This window comes from Dreissena polymorpha, chromosome 4 (assembly GCF_020536995.1).
Source record: "Dreissena polymorpha isolate Duluth1 chromosome 4, UMN_Dpol_1.0, whole genome shotgun sequence".
In the NCBI taxonomy this organism is placed as follows: domain Eukaryota; kingdom Metazoa; phylum Mollusca; class Bivalvia; order Myida; family Dreissenidae; genus Dreissena; species Dreissena polymorpha.
In genome coordinates, this window is record NC_068358.1 from 141,753,061 (window position 1) to 141,770,560 (window position 17,500).

General features: G+C 35.2%; 3 protein-coding genes across 3 annotated transcripts in view; all 3 read right to left on the minus strand.

Moving 5' to 3' along the window:
- Window positions 1-11,169, minus strand: part of LOC127877046 (multiple epidermal growth factor-like domains protein 11) — an 18,384-nt gene extending 7,215 nt beyond the window's left edge. Inside the window, exons 1-2 of the mRNA XM_052422651.1 lie at window positions 11,085-11,169; window positions 9,002-9,139 (exon numbers count right to left, since the gene is read on the minus strand). Of these exons, the coding sequence (XP_052278611.1) occupies window positions 9,002-9,139; window positions 11,085-11,133 (187 nt within the window). The 5' untranslated portion in view covers window positions 11,134-11,169. The remainder of the gene's footprint in view (window positions 1-9,001; window positions 9,140-11,084) is intronic.
- Window positions 1,588-4,390, minus strand: LOC127877044 (uncharacterized). The gene is made up of 3 exons (XM_052422649.1): window positions 3,270-4,390; window positions 2,640-2,891; window positions 1,588-2,310 (listed from the first exon to the last, which is right to left on the minus strand). The coding sequence occupies exons 1-3, from the start codon at window positions 4,136-4,138 to the stop codon at window positions 1,866-1,868; spliced, it is 1,566 nt and encodes a 521-aa protein (XP_052278609.1). The 5' UTR covers window positions 4,139-4,390; the 3' UTR covers window positions 1,588-1,865.
- Window positions 11,170-12,197: 1,028 nt separating the features above from the next.
- The window catches only part of LOC127878848 (uncharacterized), a 9,457-nt gene continuing 4,154 nt past the window's right edge, over window positions 12,198-17,500 (minus strand). Inside the window, exons 2-4 of the mRNA XM_052425372.1 lie at window positions 15,951-16,190; window positions 12,770-12,979; window positions 12,198-12,205 (exon numbers count right to left, since the gene is read on the minus strand). Coding sequence (XP_052281332.1) covers window positions 12,198-12,205; window positions 12,770-12,979; window positions 15,951-16,190 — 458 coding nt within the window. The remainder of the gene's footprint in view (window positions 12,206-12,769; window positions 12,980-15,950; window positions 16,191-17,500) is intronic.

A 17,500-nucleotide genomic window follows, 5' to 3' on the forward strand; every position in this document is an offset into this window, starting at 1 on the left:
GAATATTATTTATTGCACATACACTTATCAGTTTTGCCTTAAACACAATGATAATAACAAGTACGTAAAGATAGTAAGTGGTACGTGCATAAATAATATAATCTAGCATGGATGTGTTTAAATATATTTAAGCACAATTAGTTTTATCTCACATGTCCACAGTGTGTGTAGGTATATTTGGAACCATTGTTAATGTCGTTGTTATAAATATGATAAAATAACAATTTTAATTTTAAAAGAAGAGAAAAAACGCACTCATATATTATTTAAGTAGTTATGGTGAATACATAGTAATATCAGCGTTTAATTAAAAAATTGAATATATAACACAATTAAACATTGCAATTTTGTTTAGAATCATTCAAGTAAATCAAACAATCTTCCAATTTCGTTCTTAATATAATATTGTCACTTGAAGTTATTTGAAACCAATCTTTTACTATACGTACACACCTATCATCACGGCTACCAACCAAGTCGCCGTAAACGGCTACACTGAATGTAAATTTTCTGACTCCAAGAACATCTTTGCAGAAGTGTAGAAGATTTTCCAAATCGCTACTAATTGAGAAAAAAAACTTCGCACGAGTATGTAAAAATTGCAGAAAAGCATCAAATAAGAACATAGATATGTTTAGCTTAAATCTATAAGTTTTCAAGTTGGATAAACAATATGTTATGTGCTTTTAGGCCCTTGCTGCGCCTTGTCAGTGTTAAGATTGACATTCCGCTTTAAGAAAGTGTAACGACCTGATATGTGAAGTGTTTCACAGTCTAAGCTACATGTTATTCCCATACACCTACATGGCATTACGTGTCGGAGCTTCTTGTTCAATAATTTATAAAAATCAGCTTTAACAAACTCATAAACAAAAAATAGTGCCCTTTTACAAATCCCTTTGTATCATTTGTATTTGAAATGTGTTGACAGTATATTTTAATCGGATGCACAATCATAAACATGTCAATCCAAATATTTAAATTAAAGTGTTACCTACATTTGATTAAACTGACGATGTCAAAATGAATAATTAGAATAAATGTATTGATTTAATAATCTTCGTTTATGTAAATTTCACCAATGGAAAAAATTATATATTTCCTTACATAGGCAAAATAACATCCGGATAGTGTCCGGAAACATAGCACAGGTTTATCCGTTGTCACAATTCCAAGATGATCATTTTACTCAAAAATGATGTGAAATCTGACCCAACTTATGAATAGCTATAATTGTTTTCATATTTTAGTATCTTAAATTTGTTGATGTGTTCTGGCGTATATGATATAGAGGATATTTGTTGGTTTCGGTAGCATATCGAATTTAATTCACGAGTGATCATAGAAATTTATATTTTCACGAGTGGCGTAGCCACGAGTGAAAATATTTTTTTCTATGATCACGAGTGAATTAAATTCGATATGCTACCGAAACCAACAAATTTTCTTTTTATTTTATGCTTATTTTTGTAGTTTTGTTAATTTTCCGAATTTGCCTCATTAAGTTTCCCCGTGGGGTGCCTCAATTTTTAGAACGCACACAGAACTTACTACACAAGAAAATAGTTCACATCTGTAAAAAGTGTATTACTATTAAAATCAATGTTTTATTCAACATATATCTTTTTCATACTTTATACATTCAATATTATTACAAACAATAGTTTAATTTAAATTATTATGAAATTAATAGTGTTGCATATACTGGCGTAGTAATTTGTGTATTCAACTGATCTCAAAGTTACGAAAGTGCTCGCCATGTTGAACAACACTTTTACGACTTGCTGGATTAATAACACATAACTGGATTAAACTAGGAACGCAAACATATTTCAACAGTGTTTTTGTGCTAAATGGTTTCGATATCAATCACTGTCACTCTCTGCAATAAGACGGATTCGCTTGTAGTGTCGCTGTACAGGGGAATCTGCGGTTACCGCCGGTGTACGGGATGGAGATTGCCTCTGGTGATTGACTACGTTCTGTGTCTGGGAAAGGCCCATGTAAGATTCAGAGTTGTGAAAATTAAATGTTACATTGCCCTGGAAATGTGAGTTGACAAAAAATCCTCGGGCCATCGGAAAATCACTTGATGCAGGTGTGGCTGACGCAGTGGCAGTGGCTGTGCGGTTGTGCTTTTCAACTGACTGGTTTGAATGAGAAAGTATTTTTGAAATATTTTTTGACTGTTCCTTGTTCAAACTGCTGTAATTATTTAAGCTGTTAATATTTCTGTGCCCTGAAATCTGTATTATTTGATGAGCAGGAACATTCTCGTCATTCAGCTTCTGAATCAAGTGCTTTCTTGCACTGAAAAAAGTTTATATCTATGGTAAAAATAAAATCAATATTCAACGGTACACATGACATATTACATAAGATATAAGTTGTAATTGTTTTGTGTGCTCTTGAAACACTTCAATAAATACATGGTGGTCTGTCAAGTACTGGATGTAATGGAACCGGAAAGTAGAGGAATAGTACTAGTCGAGTACAGGAGATTTTATGAATTAAAATTTTGAGTGTTGTAGCATGTAAATTGGACAAACAACACCTATTTAATAAATGGGAGGTAAGTGATTTTTATTATATATTTTAGTCTTGTTATGAAAGTAGTGTATATAATATGGGGTTTTGACCTGTATGGGGTGATTCTTGGCTCTTGAATACCAGCATCTGTTTTCATCTCAGTCATTATGCTGTATAGCTTGTTTATTCCCATGGCAGACTTCCTGAACCAGCATTGCTGTGTCTTGTTGCCAGGAGTTAAGAAGAAGGGGCTGTCTTCTGTCATCATGTCAACAGGGCGTTTGTCGGCATATAGCTTGTAGAGATGCACCGGATCTCTGTCAGGTTGTTCGGGAACTGCATATGCCCGTGGCTTGACTTTCCTATGAATAGTTAAAATGTGTGTTGCATTAAATGTTTTGTTTAAATTAAATACTATTCCACCAAAAGTGAAGTCTACTGTATATTAATAATACAAATAAGAATTATATTGTAAAAAAAAGGTCTATAAATTCACTTGTGATAATAGAAAATATATATTTTCAATTGTGGCTTCGCCACTCGTAAAAATAATAATTTCTATGATCACTCGTGAAATAAAATCGATATTCTACCTTAACCAACAAATATCCTCCATGTTTGTATTATTTTTACTAAAGAAAAATTCCATTTAAATATTTTATAAACAGTACCAGTTTTTATATAAATAAAAAATTATCAATTCAGATTTGTGTACAAATATATTAAAGTAGGAAAATCACCTTATATCCCTAGGATTTTCACCAGTACGGGTTTTTGTCTGACGCTCAGTGTCGAAGGTGATGAATTCTTCACCAGTTTCAAAATCGATTCCAAGGCTGACATCACCCCAGCATAGGGTGTGAATTTCCTTGCCGGTTCTAATCCCAAAATGGGTTGTACATATAAGCCACAGTGAGTGTAATAGAGCTCTTGGGCTTGATTCTCCCAGAGTTTTAGCTGCGTACATAGCTTCAATATGTTCATTTGTTAATGCCTGGGCTTGATGCGGTTTATTTCCATAACCTTCTTTTTTCAGAGCTTTTTGTTTACTTTTTAATACTTCCCTCACTTTGGCAAATTCAGGGTCATTTATCAAAGAGTGCTTGTAGTTCATGTGCCTTAAATGCCTGTCGATTGAGCTTAAAAATGCCCTCAAAGATGTGGGTTCATACTCTGATCCATCTTTTTTAGTCACACCCAACAAAAACTCGCAGACCAGAGGGTTCAATTCATGAGGAGGTATAGTTTCAATATTTCTTGCCTCATTTTTGTGACTTTTTAGGAAAGTTTTGAAAAGTCTGATGTCATTGTCGGTTTTCTTTTTTGTATTTAAATTTTCGTTTTCAAGCAGAAAGCTATCCACACTTACAGATCTGAAATTCCTTGTTGGTGTTGATGTTGGGTTTTGTTCTTTTTCTTCCTGTGTTGATGCTGTTACCAGTGGATGTGGGGCTGATGTTGCTGCTCCTGCTGTTGGTGCTGCTGATGTTATTTCTTGTGATTTTGAAGCGCTGTCATCATCTTGTTCATTTATTTCATTAAAAAAGTCATCAAAGTCAAAGATACTTGAGAAAAGAAGATTTATTTCATTGTTTTCCAATTCATCCATTGTTGTTAAAGAGTTAAGCAGCAGACGAAATAATTATGTTTAAGGGAGGTAAATGTGTGTTTCAGGTTCAAGTAGACTAGTCTCCCTTGAATGAAAATTGCAATTGAGGCTCACCATGGGGTTATTGGGGAAGTAGTTCCAGTATCTAACTGAAACAGTGAAAAATAACGATATTTTTCACTGTTATGTTTCACTGTTTGAAACAGTGAAATACCACTTTTATTTCACTGATATTTCTCTATAAACCACCGGAAAGCATAAAATAAATTGAGCTAAACACTTTGTTAAGCTATAACGCTTATTGAAACGCTCTTGAGTACCATTTCTTCATAGAACCAGTGCTTGGTGTCTTAGGGGAGAGATCTAAAAGAAGCTCAAAAAGATCTGCACCATAACAAATACGCCAAGGCGACCTCGATGTGTTCATACTTAACAAAAATATTAAAACATCAAATAACACTACATTGCAAAGGATGGACTACAATCACCTTTAAAGTGGCAAATTTTGTATGCAAGTAGTCTGTTAATGTGCTTGCAGGGGTCATTACATGTTTGTGTACGTACGACAAACATTCAAACATAGTTGAAAATATTTCATATTTGCAGGGTGTATACATTATACTGGAATATTTTTTTTCATATTACACACGCTAGAATTGCCTTTTTCCACCATGCGGTTAAAGCTTACTCCTTAAAAGCAATGTTAATTATTTTAGGAGCAGTTCAATCCAATAATCGACAGAGACGGTATATTTGTGATTTGCAGTCGATGAAGTAATATTAGAAGAAAAACGTTTGAACTTAGTTAGAGCAAAGTTAATTATTTGAGGAGCAGTTCAATCCAATAATCGACAGAGACGGTGATTTGCATTCGATGAAGTAATATTAGAAGCAAAACGTTTGAACTTAGTTAGAGCATTAAAAGAAATTAATGAACGCAATACATATTAACGTGTACAGAAACCATTGTCAATAGTTTGCCATTGAACCATGAACTGACGCCCGAGTTCATTGTTCAATGGTAAACTATTGACATCATCGGACTAGCCGAGATATGGTGGCTAGGATTCGGAGAAACATCAACAGACGAAGGGCATAAAACATGGTCAAGCGGTGAGGATTTAATACATCGCCAAGGGTTTGCTTTTATCGTAAGGATGGAGATAGTCAAAAACGTAATCAGTTGCCTCAAGCAGACTTATGTCCATCCATTTATCAACGAAACCCCACAACATCACAATTATCCTGGTCTACGCACCAACAGCTTACTACAAAGACGAGGAGATTGAAGCGTTTTATGTAAAATTAGAGCGCACCATAGTCAAGGTCCCAAAGAAAGGAAGCCTCGTTGCCCAAGGCGACTAAAACGCAAAGGCTGGACCAGACACTTACCAAGACTTGTGAGGGACAGTAAGTATATTTGGCTTGAGGTTTGATACTTCTTTAGTTCGCAAGAAGCCATCAACATACCCTGGCCAACAAGATTCACCCACACAAACCGTCCAAAGCATCGACATGGCATGTTTAAAACGGGCAAGTACAAAACCAGATCTATGTCATGCTGGCGCCGCAACGGATAAAGTCAGGCATTAACCAGGCGAACACAAGAGCGTTTCCTGATGCGAGCGCATCACAACGAACCCTCGATTTAAATTTGTCTTGGAAAAATTGAAAGATCCAGTTATAACAGAGGGCAAGTTTACAGCCCTGAAAATCGTAGACAATGCTATCGAGACCATCAGCAACAACATCGAGGGTGTCCTTCTGTCATCGGCCGAAGAAGTGTTTTGGAGAGAGAGAAGGAAGATCAAGCCAAGGGTGACGACCGAAGTCATGGATCTATGTGACCAAAGAAGAGCGCTGAGGCATGAGACGTACACCAGCCTCGACTCTAGGGCAATAACCAGAAAGCGAACAGTGAGGCGAGGAAAAAGATGAAAGAGACAAGGGGGAATGGATTTAGGAACCACGAATCATCATCGACAAAGAGATGACCGCGGGCATCATCAAGTAGGCCTAAATAATCCTCAAGACCATCACAATGATCAGAAAGCCCTAGGTCAGTGTTATATCAGACGCTTACGGAAATCTCCTCACCGAGAGTGCCGCAGTCATAAACAGATGGATTGAAAACTGCAGTGACCTCTACAACTATCCACTTCAACAATCTTCTTCAGAACGATCCCAGACCAGACGCGGGCAACAAACGTCCACCCCTAATTAAGGCAGGGGTGGAAGAGGCAGTCTAAAGTCTTAAGGTAGTAACATCTTCCGGAGTAGACAGCGTCCCTTTCAGGCTTATTAAGCACGGATGAGAGGCAACGACTGCAGCAATTACGACACTATGCAAAAAGATAATGCCCCGCAACTTGTGGGCGAAGAGCAGGCTGGATTCAGAGCTGAGCGGAGCACAGTGGAACAAATATTAAACTGCAGAATCATCATTGAGTAACACCTGCAACACTGTCATGATCTATTTCATAAATTTATTGATTTTAAGAAAGCTGTCGACCGTGTGTGCCATGATGGCCTATGGTATGTTATAAGAGGATTCAATATTGACGATGGGCTGGTGCAAGTCATACAAGAACTCTACGGACACGCCAGTAATATTTAAAGGACTGAAGAACTTTTCAGGACATCAATTGGCGTCCGTCATTTTAATAAGTATTATTTTATAGAGCACCGCGAAAACATTTACCGTTATTACCTGATGTATTAAGTAAATGCGTTGGTGTTAACACAACTACGCTCTTTTTTATATAAAAAAAGCTTTCTTTTTGGAGCTGTGTTTCAAACTCACCGGCTATAATTAATTATTTTTTTTTGGTAAGACAGTTTTTATTATTGTTTTTGTTTCCCCTGTTTTTAAATATATACCATAAATAATAGTACTTTCTGACAATAAAGCATAAACAATTCAGTACACAGCAGATAAGACGCGCTAATACAACTACTTCCCACTTCACTGACCATTATTTAATATTAAGTTGACAGTAAAGACAACATAAAATAGTTATAAGTTATACGATTAAATCGTTTTAATCGTCAATAAACGCGTTAAACCGTTGTTGTAAATTTTCATTTCCTAACACACGTATATTTGCGCAATTCATTTGGAAGTCACTTTGCCGCTGCATAAAATTATCGCACTGAACCAAGGTCAAAACCACCATTCGAAAACAACGCATGAAATGAAATAAACATAGTAGGCATTAAAAGCAGTGCATCCATTCGAATTCACATCTTTATAAAGGCGCTCCAAACTGTCATTTGGACAACAACTTTCATATCGTTTACAGGCTCATATATTTCTGCGACATCTTAAAGTTTTAATTTTTTTTTGGCTAGTTTTATTTTGATTCCAAAGTTGACTCAATTTGATCAAAGTGACAGTCAGGAAAATTTTAATGTAAAAAAAAATACTTTTTGAAAAAATGTTGATTGCATTACTTACGGTTTTCAACCTACCCATGTTACAAGCTTGTGTGTCCAAAACGGGACAAAATAACCATTCACACCATTTGGACATTGGCCGAAATAAAGCAATATAAAAATGATATGCTTATGAGCTAAGCACGCAAAAAGTGTCCTTGATCGCATGAGAATTACTATCCTATCAAACGGCAGTAGCAACATACTTTTGAAAAGGTCTATTTAGTAAATATGTATACTGTACATTTGCATGTTTTCTTTACACGCTATTAAATTAAAACATACATATGAATGAGTTAAATATCGTGCTAGGAATAATCTTGTTGTTTAAATCTTACCAACGCTACAGGTACTGTTAGTCCACCCAGGCGCACATAGCTCATCGGGATAGTTACCGACGACATGGTTACAGTTGGCACCGTGTAGGCAATGACACTCTGAGGAGCAGCTCAAACCAAATAACCATTGATTGCATGCGGTAAATGGACAGCAAGATGCAGTAATGAGTAGCTATGCAGTAAAAGTAAACTAAGATCTATAATCATGTCACGAAATAGTCAGAAGTATGCTTGTTTGAAATTATACATATTGTTCATGCAGAGACAGCTTTGCAAACACCATAGAAAGGATAAAATAAAACATTTGACTGTCATATATCAAACAGTTAAAATCTTACCAACGCTACAGTTACTAGTACTCCACCCAGGGGCACATTGATCATCTGAACAGTGGCCATCGGTAATAAAACGTTATAATTAACGAAGTAAAATGTATCTATTACATGGAAAAACCGTTCAAAATTGTAGTTGTAATTACCAGTTGATATAATTCAACATTTTTTTTACGCATGCCCCATTTTATTAATATCATAACACGCGTGAAACATTTGATTAATAATCGACAATATTTAATCGTACTAGCGCTACAGTTACGAAGAGTCCACCCTGGCGCACATTGGTCATTAAGACAGCGGCCAGAAATGTGGTCACATGTTTCGCCATTTAGACAATGACAGTTGAAGGAACAGTTTGTACCAAAATTGCCCTTTTCACACGCTTAAAAAGACAAACAAAACAGATAATAAGATAGCAATTCTCATAAGTAAAGTGTATCTGTAAGAAGCTTTGCATTGCATTCAACATCATAAAACTGTTTTGCATGCATACACATCATACAATGCTACATAATGATTTATTTAGCTGCCACAAGGTGTAAATATTACATCTTACCGACGCTACAGTTGCTTTTAATCAACCAAAGAGATCATCAAAGTAGAAGAATAGAGGAAACAACAATAGCTGTATATGATAAAGTTGAGTAGCATTCATTATTTACAGTAACAATACAGTCAAACGATTTTCCGCAAACACATTCTAAAATGCTCTGAATAATAATTGAAGAGGCACCAATGGACAATAAAAGTCTTACCTACGCTGCAGTTACTTTGAGTCCAGCCAGTTTCACACTGACCATCAGGACAGTGGCCAGACACACGGTGACAGCTTGAACCGTTGTAACAATGACAAGCAGAGGAGCAGTTCTTGCCAAAGTACCCAGGATCGCAAGCTATGAAATAGTATATTGAGCATTATAAGTAGTGCTAAAGCAATTTTCGTTGATAGCGTTGACCATGAACTTAACATAGACGCTGAAAAATAAGTGTTTGTACTTGACAATATTAGTATCGTGGTAGTAGCACAACGATTGAATGAAATAAAATTGATTCAGCATTATTCAGCATGTATTCATTAAATTTTTTTAAAGCAAATCATAAAATTCGCATACTATTACGAACTTGTATTCTCGCGCTAGACACTATGATGAACACCAATATCAACCGTATAGCTGACGTATGCCTCATATTGCTATCGTACCCACGCTACAATTATTTTGTATCCACACAGGCGCACATGTCGGGACATTTACAAGAAGAATTTTTACAATACTCCCCTTGTCGAAAATGGCAGGAGAATACACTAAGGTGCAGGATCACGTGACTGTGGGTTTCCTCATTAAACTTAAATTGATGTAAATACCGGTAAGTGGTAGTTTTCTTCTTTCAAATAATTTTTTTAAACACATTTTCTTAAAAATTTCAAATAGAGCATAAAAGACTGATTTAAATGCTGATTAGGGTGAGTTGAAATACAACATAATTACTTTATTTAGTAAGAGTGTGTTCTTATTAAAAAATGCCATGTGTACTGCACGGTTATGCTTCACGCAACGCCAAATTGTGTCACTGATTTCAGACGTATTCAATGATAGATTCTTATACCTTAAGATACCGGCACAAACTGCAAGAAAAACTGTTTTTTATTGACTTAAGATTTTGCAAATATATTTCAAAAACTTCAAATATATTTCAATAACTTAAGATATTTGAAAAATTATAGTTGTTAACGGTGTATTTACATTCTGCCTAGCCCATGTTTTAACCCCTGAAAACCCCGTTGCTTCTTCACCCTGGCACAGCTGAAACCAAACATACCTCGATCAAAACTAAACAATAATAATCCACTTAAAAAGGTTTGAGCAATAGTTTAAAGGTATTCAAGAAGTACGTACGCTGCGATACAAAATTCAAAAACATAATTTCGTTAAAGTATAAACAAAATAATATTGACCAACGACGCGAAACGCAAAAATAGTTGTCACGCAATTAACGCGACTGTAGAAAAAAAATGAACCAGCTTAACCTTAATTTTATTTGATATAAATCGTTCACCAAAAGTTGAACATACAAAATAAAGAAGATGATATTCCTGATGTTGTCACCTGCCTACACTACAGTCAGTTTTTATGTGTCCATCAAGCTGAGCACTGATTATTGGGACAGCTACCGTCAGAAGGATTACAAGTAACATTGTTGTGACAATGACATATGAAGTTGCAGTAAGAACCAAATATGCCAGATTTGCAGGCTGCAATCATAAAACGTTGATCATCTATTATCAGTCAAAGCGCTGAACGCTGTAAGTCATAACTGTAGCTATACATCAAGTAAATATGAAGCAGATACACATAGCGCATACAATTTCACGTACACTCTTTAATAGTTATGACACACTAACAAATGTAAGATTTATGTTTATTCATGAATAATGACCCGAATGTATGTAATTTAATCATGGCAAAAGTGGTTAACATGTTATTATTTTCGCATTTATCAAGTTGATGTTCGACGGCTCTTATTGGCGTTATGGTAATTTATATGACTAGCTTGTTATATGTAAGACAGTAACGTATTGGATATGACTGTGCTATTGCAATATCGAATAATCTACATGTATTCATAGCCGTACTTAAAACGATCATTGCAAACGTATTTCCTGTTATCACACCTGCAAAAATGCTATACGGTAAGCTATTTACAATTATTTTTCAATTAACTAATTTCAATCTCATAACTTAGTGAGAATTCCATAAAAGTGTAATAAATTTCAAAGCGCAAATGTGCTTAATTAGTGTGTATCGGTCACAATCTTGATTATTATATAGTTAGTCTTACTTTTATTACAGGTGGGTCCTCTCCAGCCGTCTTTGCATAAAGCGGGCATGCATGTTCCCGTGACACTTTCACATGGTCCGGAAAGACAATGACACTCATTGGAACAGTTTACACCGTACTTTCCGGGTAGACAGTCTGGAATAAATAACAATTTTATATCTGCGCATATTCCAGTACTTAGAAGATATCATTATTTCAGCCTTATTGACTGCTTAGGCACTGCCTCCATACTCTTTATCGATGTTTTCTCTGAACTTTAAAACAATAAAAAGTTTAATGTGTTATTTTAAGTCTCGCAATCTCTCGGTAGTCTTATTTCATGATCAACCGCATAAAAATATATATGAATTTAATAGAAGACCCAAGGACTTTCTCACTACACGTGCCACAGAATGGCTCATTAGTTTTGTACGGGAAATAAACGGATGTTTAACAAACGACTGGGGTTAGAAAGTTGCTGAGAATCATTTAAGTTTTAAGATTTAAAACATGTTGTTAATGAAAATTACCAAACACATCATAATGTTTATATTAACATAACTTCAGTGACGGATGTGACAATTGTCAACACAAAATAGTCTGCCTATGTGATTGTGTTGATAAATAGTTTGAAGTCTTGTTTGAAACATAGCAACAGCAAGGCAGTAAAATATAAACATATGTCGGTAAGAAACGAATGCTTTTGTCTGAAACTCCACATATGTTGAAACTAGACATTCGGCGTGATTTAAAATTATGAACATTAAAATATCTGTTCTCATAATCACAATAATGTATGGTAACGCGAGTCATACAACTGACCACGACAAAAACAATAAACAACACAATATGTAAATATATTTACTTTAAAACATGGAGTAATAACAAGGTAAATTAGCCATTATAAATCAGAGACCTATAAGTATTTCATGATACAGAAATTGGTTAATAACTTCATTGAATAAAAAATGTGCATTTCAAATTAAAAACACTGCACAACAGTTAACACAATTAAGAGATAGGTCTGTTTCTCTAAACTAAGGAAACGAAATGTTTAGATTTATTCATTCAGGTCTATTAGTTGGAAATTTATTCACCATTATATTAGCTATTGTTTAAGGTAAAACCTTAGGGCTAGACAGCTGGAACAAAAATTTAAAAAAAAATTAGGAGATAACTATACACACTGGTAATTATGCTTGTACTAATTGTTTTTAATGAGAATGCAATACTGCTCCAGCAGCTGGAGTTTCACTTCTTTATATTGTACTGTTTCAGCACTTTTGCAACAATACGTTTTTAATTATGCGCAACACTAGGGGCCATGATATCGGTGTGAACACAGTTATATAGGTCTTAATTACAAAGACCAAGTTGGCATTTGTTGACATACACACAGAGAAGAATACAAATTAACAAAACAAAAAATCATAAAGTACCTAGTATATAAGAATAAGAAAAATATCTAAATAAAAATGATGAAAGCTATCTTACGTCCCCCCCACATAATTTAAAATAAGCTCGCTCCGCACAGTAATTTGTTCGTGGACATGATACATCTTTACAAGTATCAATTGCGAAAATATCACGTTACTGTTGCGACGTCATGTACAAACACTGAACATATCGTGTATTGAAACAAAACAAAATCAAAAGGTTAATTACTACTATACGTCGAAACAACAGTCAGCTTCAAAGCACTTTACCTGCTTGTCGGTATAGCATAATCTCGCATATAGTCATATAGGTATCGATGTTTTGTCCCGTGCCACCCGAAACTCGAACAGCATCTAGTTCCCTTGGAGGAGCCAGTACTTTCATCGCATAAGACCGATTTTGCAAAATGAGCGCTTCGTCCTGAAGTGACTTCTTATGTCTTCCCAGTGAAAGTGTGAGGTTGAACAACTGAGTGGATTCTGCAATAAACGAGTATACAAACATGTACGATGCATATTAATATATTAATGACTTAGCTAGATAGTATTAGCTGCTTGAATAAAGTTTTTGTATGACCAAAATAGTGTCATATATCACATTTCATTTCTGGAAATAGTTTAAAAAAATCTTACATATGATGTAACAAGGGCAAGTTCTATACAGCTATTATTAAGGAGTTAATACCACATATGATGTTTGGCGAAATTATGCGACCATTTGTGTGACATTATTCGATAGTGTACAGAAACATCAGTTCCGGGGAAAACGTAAAGACCACACTTCAATCAATTCTGGACCCAGCACCTGACCGCTCTACATAAACGCATAAGGAGGGCAATCGATACATGACGATGCGACGGACGGCCATATGCAAATATTAGTCACTGAAAGTTTCATACCGGCAGGAACACAGACGTCCCAAATAGGAGAATTTGATGCAGCTTGACGAAAATCTGGAACCGGAGAATAACTCGGACACCGTGTGTGGACATCTTTAATGCGAGAAAACGACATCACAAAGCAAAGCAAGGCGATGGACTTGTGTTCAATGAATCTGCGTATCGGGAGGAAATTGTGAAACAAATCATCTGTTGCTTTCAAAATCTGCTGAAATGTGGAAACAAGCTATAACGGAGGCTGTTGATTATGTCTTTGACAAAATCACCCTTGTTTCGGAAATGATAGTAGAACTAACCATAGATCAGCCATGCATACAAACATAGAAACGAAGGAAAAGCTGGTCGACCAGATAAAAGTAAGCATGAACATTTATTGCATTGCTCCATCACTCTATCCAAAATACTATGCAGGGAGTAAAAACATATGTTGAGAAGCGGTTGTATGAGTCAAGGCAACATAAAAATTGAGAAATAAATAAAGTACACAAGGATGGGAACATAAGGAAGAGCAAACCAAACAATGACTAAATAAGTCATGTCATGAACGTCAAGTCCATTACTACTGAATAAAATGATCTTACTGGGTCCCTTAAACGTTACATTATGTAAGGTTGAAATAGATTGATATATGGATTTAGAACTAGCTTGACTGTATTTTTGATGAGCTTCGCGCTCCGAAAATGTTTGTTTTTCGGACGATAAAACTCGGTTTCCGTTGGAAGTTCAATAAGCCAGGTGCGACATGAGCGCCTGATATACATGCTGATACTATCAAATATTGACCTGTATAGAAATAATGTGGATGAAAACACGTCAGTTTCTCTACGCCAATGTAGAGAGCTACCGATACTGTAGGGTCCTCACCAGAACAAAAAGAGGAAATCGCTCCATCGATGATCTGTTAAGCCAGCTTTTAAACATTACAAAGAGTGTATGTCTACTCGGCAAAAGTGTATGTGCTCCGACAGTTGCGGACGACATTGTGAATGTGGCATTTAAAAAAAATGCACTAAATGAAATGATTTATTTAATGGATTCAATAACATTATGTCTTCGTTGTATATAATGGACAAACAACTTCAGATTTAAAAAAAAAACAGCATTCACATTAAGACCTGACCCTTTCCTAGAGCATACCTGGGAATAACATATGAACGCGCGGTCCCGAAAAAAGGAACATATCTATGAGGCACGGATAACGCAATAATAGTTAAAGTAAAATCGGGATGACTTCAGCTGCACAATCTCTTGGAACTTTTGACATCACCAAAGAAGTGATATTCGCTGTGGGATATAGTCAGTTGAACCCATAGCCTTTTAGTCTGCATAAGGATCATACTGAAAATCGTCAGAATAATAAAGTCACGCCCATTCATACAAACGTGTTATCTATGCAATTAATGTGGAATTTATATAATCGTTCATTTCGTTTGTTTCTGTTGTTATAAATGCCGGGCTGCTCAAAGCAACGTTAAGGACCATTACATGATAACGTGCCTGTTAAAGTCAGCATAAACGTTAAAAGAGGTTGCTCAAAATAACGCTGGCTTTTTGAGGAGTATTAAGTTAACGACTGATTTAATTACGATGCGTTTGTGTACTTAACAGATGTAAAGCTTAATGGAAATGTTATCGTAACGGTGCTTTGAGCAACCCGGCCCAAACCTTTATGTTGCTGAAAATGTGCTCAAAACAATTTATACGTACGTTTTGATATACTTGCTATAACGTTGTAGTTAAATGGATACTGGTTAGTGTATCCAGTTTAGTATATCAAACTGCTGATGCTGACTATTAAGTTTAAGTGAAACAACATATATATATATATATATATATATATATATATATATATATATATATATATATATATATATATATATATATATATATATATAGAGAGAGAGAGAGAGAGAGAGAGAGAGAGAGAGAGAGAGAGAGAGAGAGAGAGAGAGAGAGAGATTTAGATATATATGAAATTTAGATGTTATCATTTATATTTTAAAAGGACAATAACCATCGCACAGGTTTTTCAAAGATTGTCTTAATACTGGTAATCTTCATCAAGCATTAGGGCTATTGGCTGTCGAGTTAAGTGTTTTATTTAATTTAACATTCTTATAAGAATACGAATACAACCTTTGGGAAGTGGCTCGTTTAAAATTTTAACATATGTCATGCATATTTCACAAAGCGTATATACATACGTCTATAATTATCTACCAATGAAATGTATTATTTACATATTAACTTATTAACGTTTCTATAATTTTATTGATTCCGATTTCTTCTTCACTATAACGTCTGGTCATTGTATGCGTTATTTGTATTCTTGCATGTGTACTTTTACTTGTATGCATTATTGTAAATAGTTTTTGTAAATTTGTTATGCTTCTCATGCTTTCGAGAAAAATAAACAAAAAATCAAAAACAAGCGGATTCTGAATGGCGATCGGGTGTGTTAGTTTTAGACATGTCATATTATTGTGTAAAATGATATCAATAAACCTGCGTAATTTATGTTAGTATTGATCAAGCGTATATCTCTACACACCTTCATCTGCACGTCCCAGAACTACAATCTTTTCCACAATACAAGTCTTGTTAAGTGTCAGTTGCACCCATGCCGGTCTAAGGAGAGCTGCGCAACATCCACAATCGTCAGCACTGCCTTGGTTATTTACAATACCATCTTTGACCTTATCTGCAGTCCAGTTCTTTGACCTTTTCGAGTCCTTCCATGAAGTCCCGTTTGATGTCACCGTGATATGCGAATTAGGGATAAGGATCTGGACTGAAGTACAAACAAGAAGCTATGATTATGAAAATTAACTTTAATTTATTTAATTATATGTTTATCGTGCACCTGCACATCAACCACAATTGTCAGCATGGCCACGGTTATTTACAAAACCATCGTTGACCTTATCAGCAGTCCAGCCCAGCCATGGTCTCCCGTATGATGTCACCGTGATGTGCGAATAAGGGATCTGGACTGAAGTGCAAACAAACAGCTATGATTATGCAAATGTAAGTTTTATTTAACAAAATTAGTCATATTTATTTCTTACCCGATGTATTTTTATATGTCAGTCAAATATTGCATTGTAGTGTATGTCTTTCGTTGTATAAGTTAGCACATGCTTATATAGCCAATGTTTTTTAATATTGTTCGCGCACTATATAAGGAGTGATGTTTTGTTGTGTAGAAAATCAGATTTTTTGGAGATACACCTCATGCAACTTCTGCATAATAACTTTAGAACCCTCTCTTGTGTTTGTGGTCTTAATTGCGGATACCTTAGTAGAACTAATTAATTGAATTTATACCTTCATGAAGGTTCGCAAAACATCGGCTGATAGGGAAAATACAGTTTGTTCGGAGATATAAAAATATGTATTAGAAACGATTCTGTGTTAACATGAAATGCTTTTTACTGTGGATATCAAGTTCCATTAAAAAATAAATATAATTTTAAATAAATAAAAATATAATGCGCGACCAGGCCGTTCCATAATATTCATTTCTATGCTTTTGAATAGGGTTTATTGTATGGTACAAGTCATAACTGTTATACGATATGCATATTCTAGTATATTAATTTCAATTACAATAACTCATTTGTGACATATTTTCGTCAAATTGACAATTTAAACTCTTGAAAATGAAATCCAGTTATTTTTAGTTTAAATACTTACCCATGGATACGCCACTAATCGATTGATTAGTAGATAGTAGCTTCTAAATAATTGGTCATCGCATGCAACAATCGGTAATTCATTCGAAAGTCTGTGGTATAATTAAGAAATAATTCGTATACGTTTTAGTTTGTTGTCGAATAACTCACGGCCGGAAGTTTCGATGCGTAGGGATTGTATCACGAGTGCGAGGCACGAGTGATTTGAAACCACGCATCTAAACTTCCGGTCGTGGGTTATTCGACAAAAACTGTAACGTACACGAATTATTTAGATTCTTAAACGGATTTTACTATAGATTTATACAATGTATGTTAATTTTCTGGTGTATTATTTATGTGAAGTTCCGCCCATAAAAAATAACTTTCGGTTATTTTGTCGATCAGATCTCCGCCCTCATTCATA

Coding starts and splice junctions, on each gene's coding strand:
- LOC127877044 (XM_052422649.1), bottom strand. CDS start 4,138: ATGGATGAATTGGAAAACAATGAAATAAATCTTCTTTTCTCAAGTATC. Junction 2,892..3,269: donor GAAAATCCTAGGGATATAAG/GTGATTTTCCTA, acceptor AACTATTCATAG/GAAAGTCAAGCCACGGGCAT. Junction 2,311..2,639: donor CCAAGAATCACCCCATACAG/GTCAAAACCCCA, acceptor AACTTTTTTCAG/TGCAAGAAAGCACTTGATTC.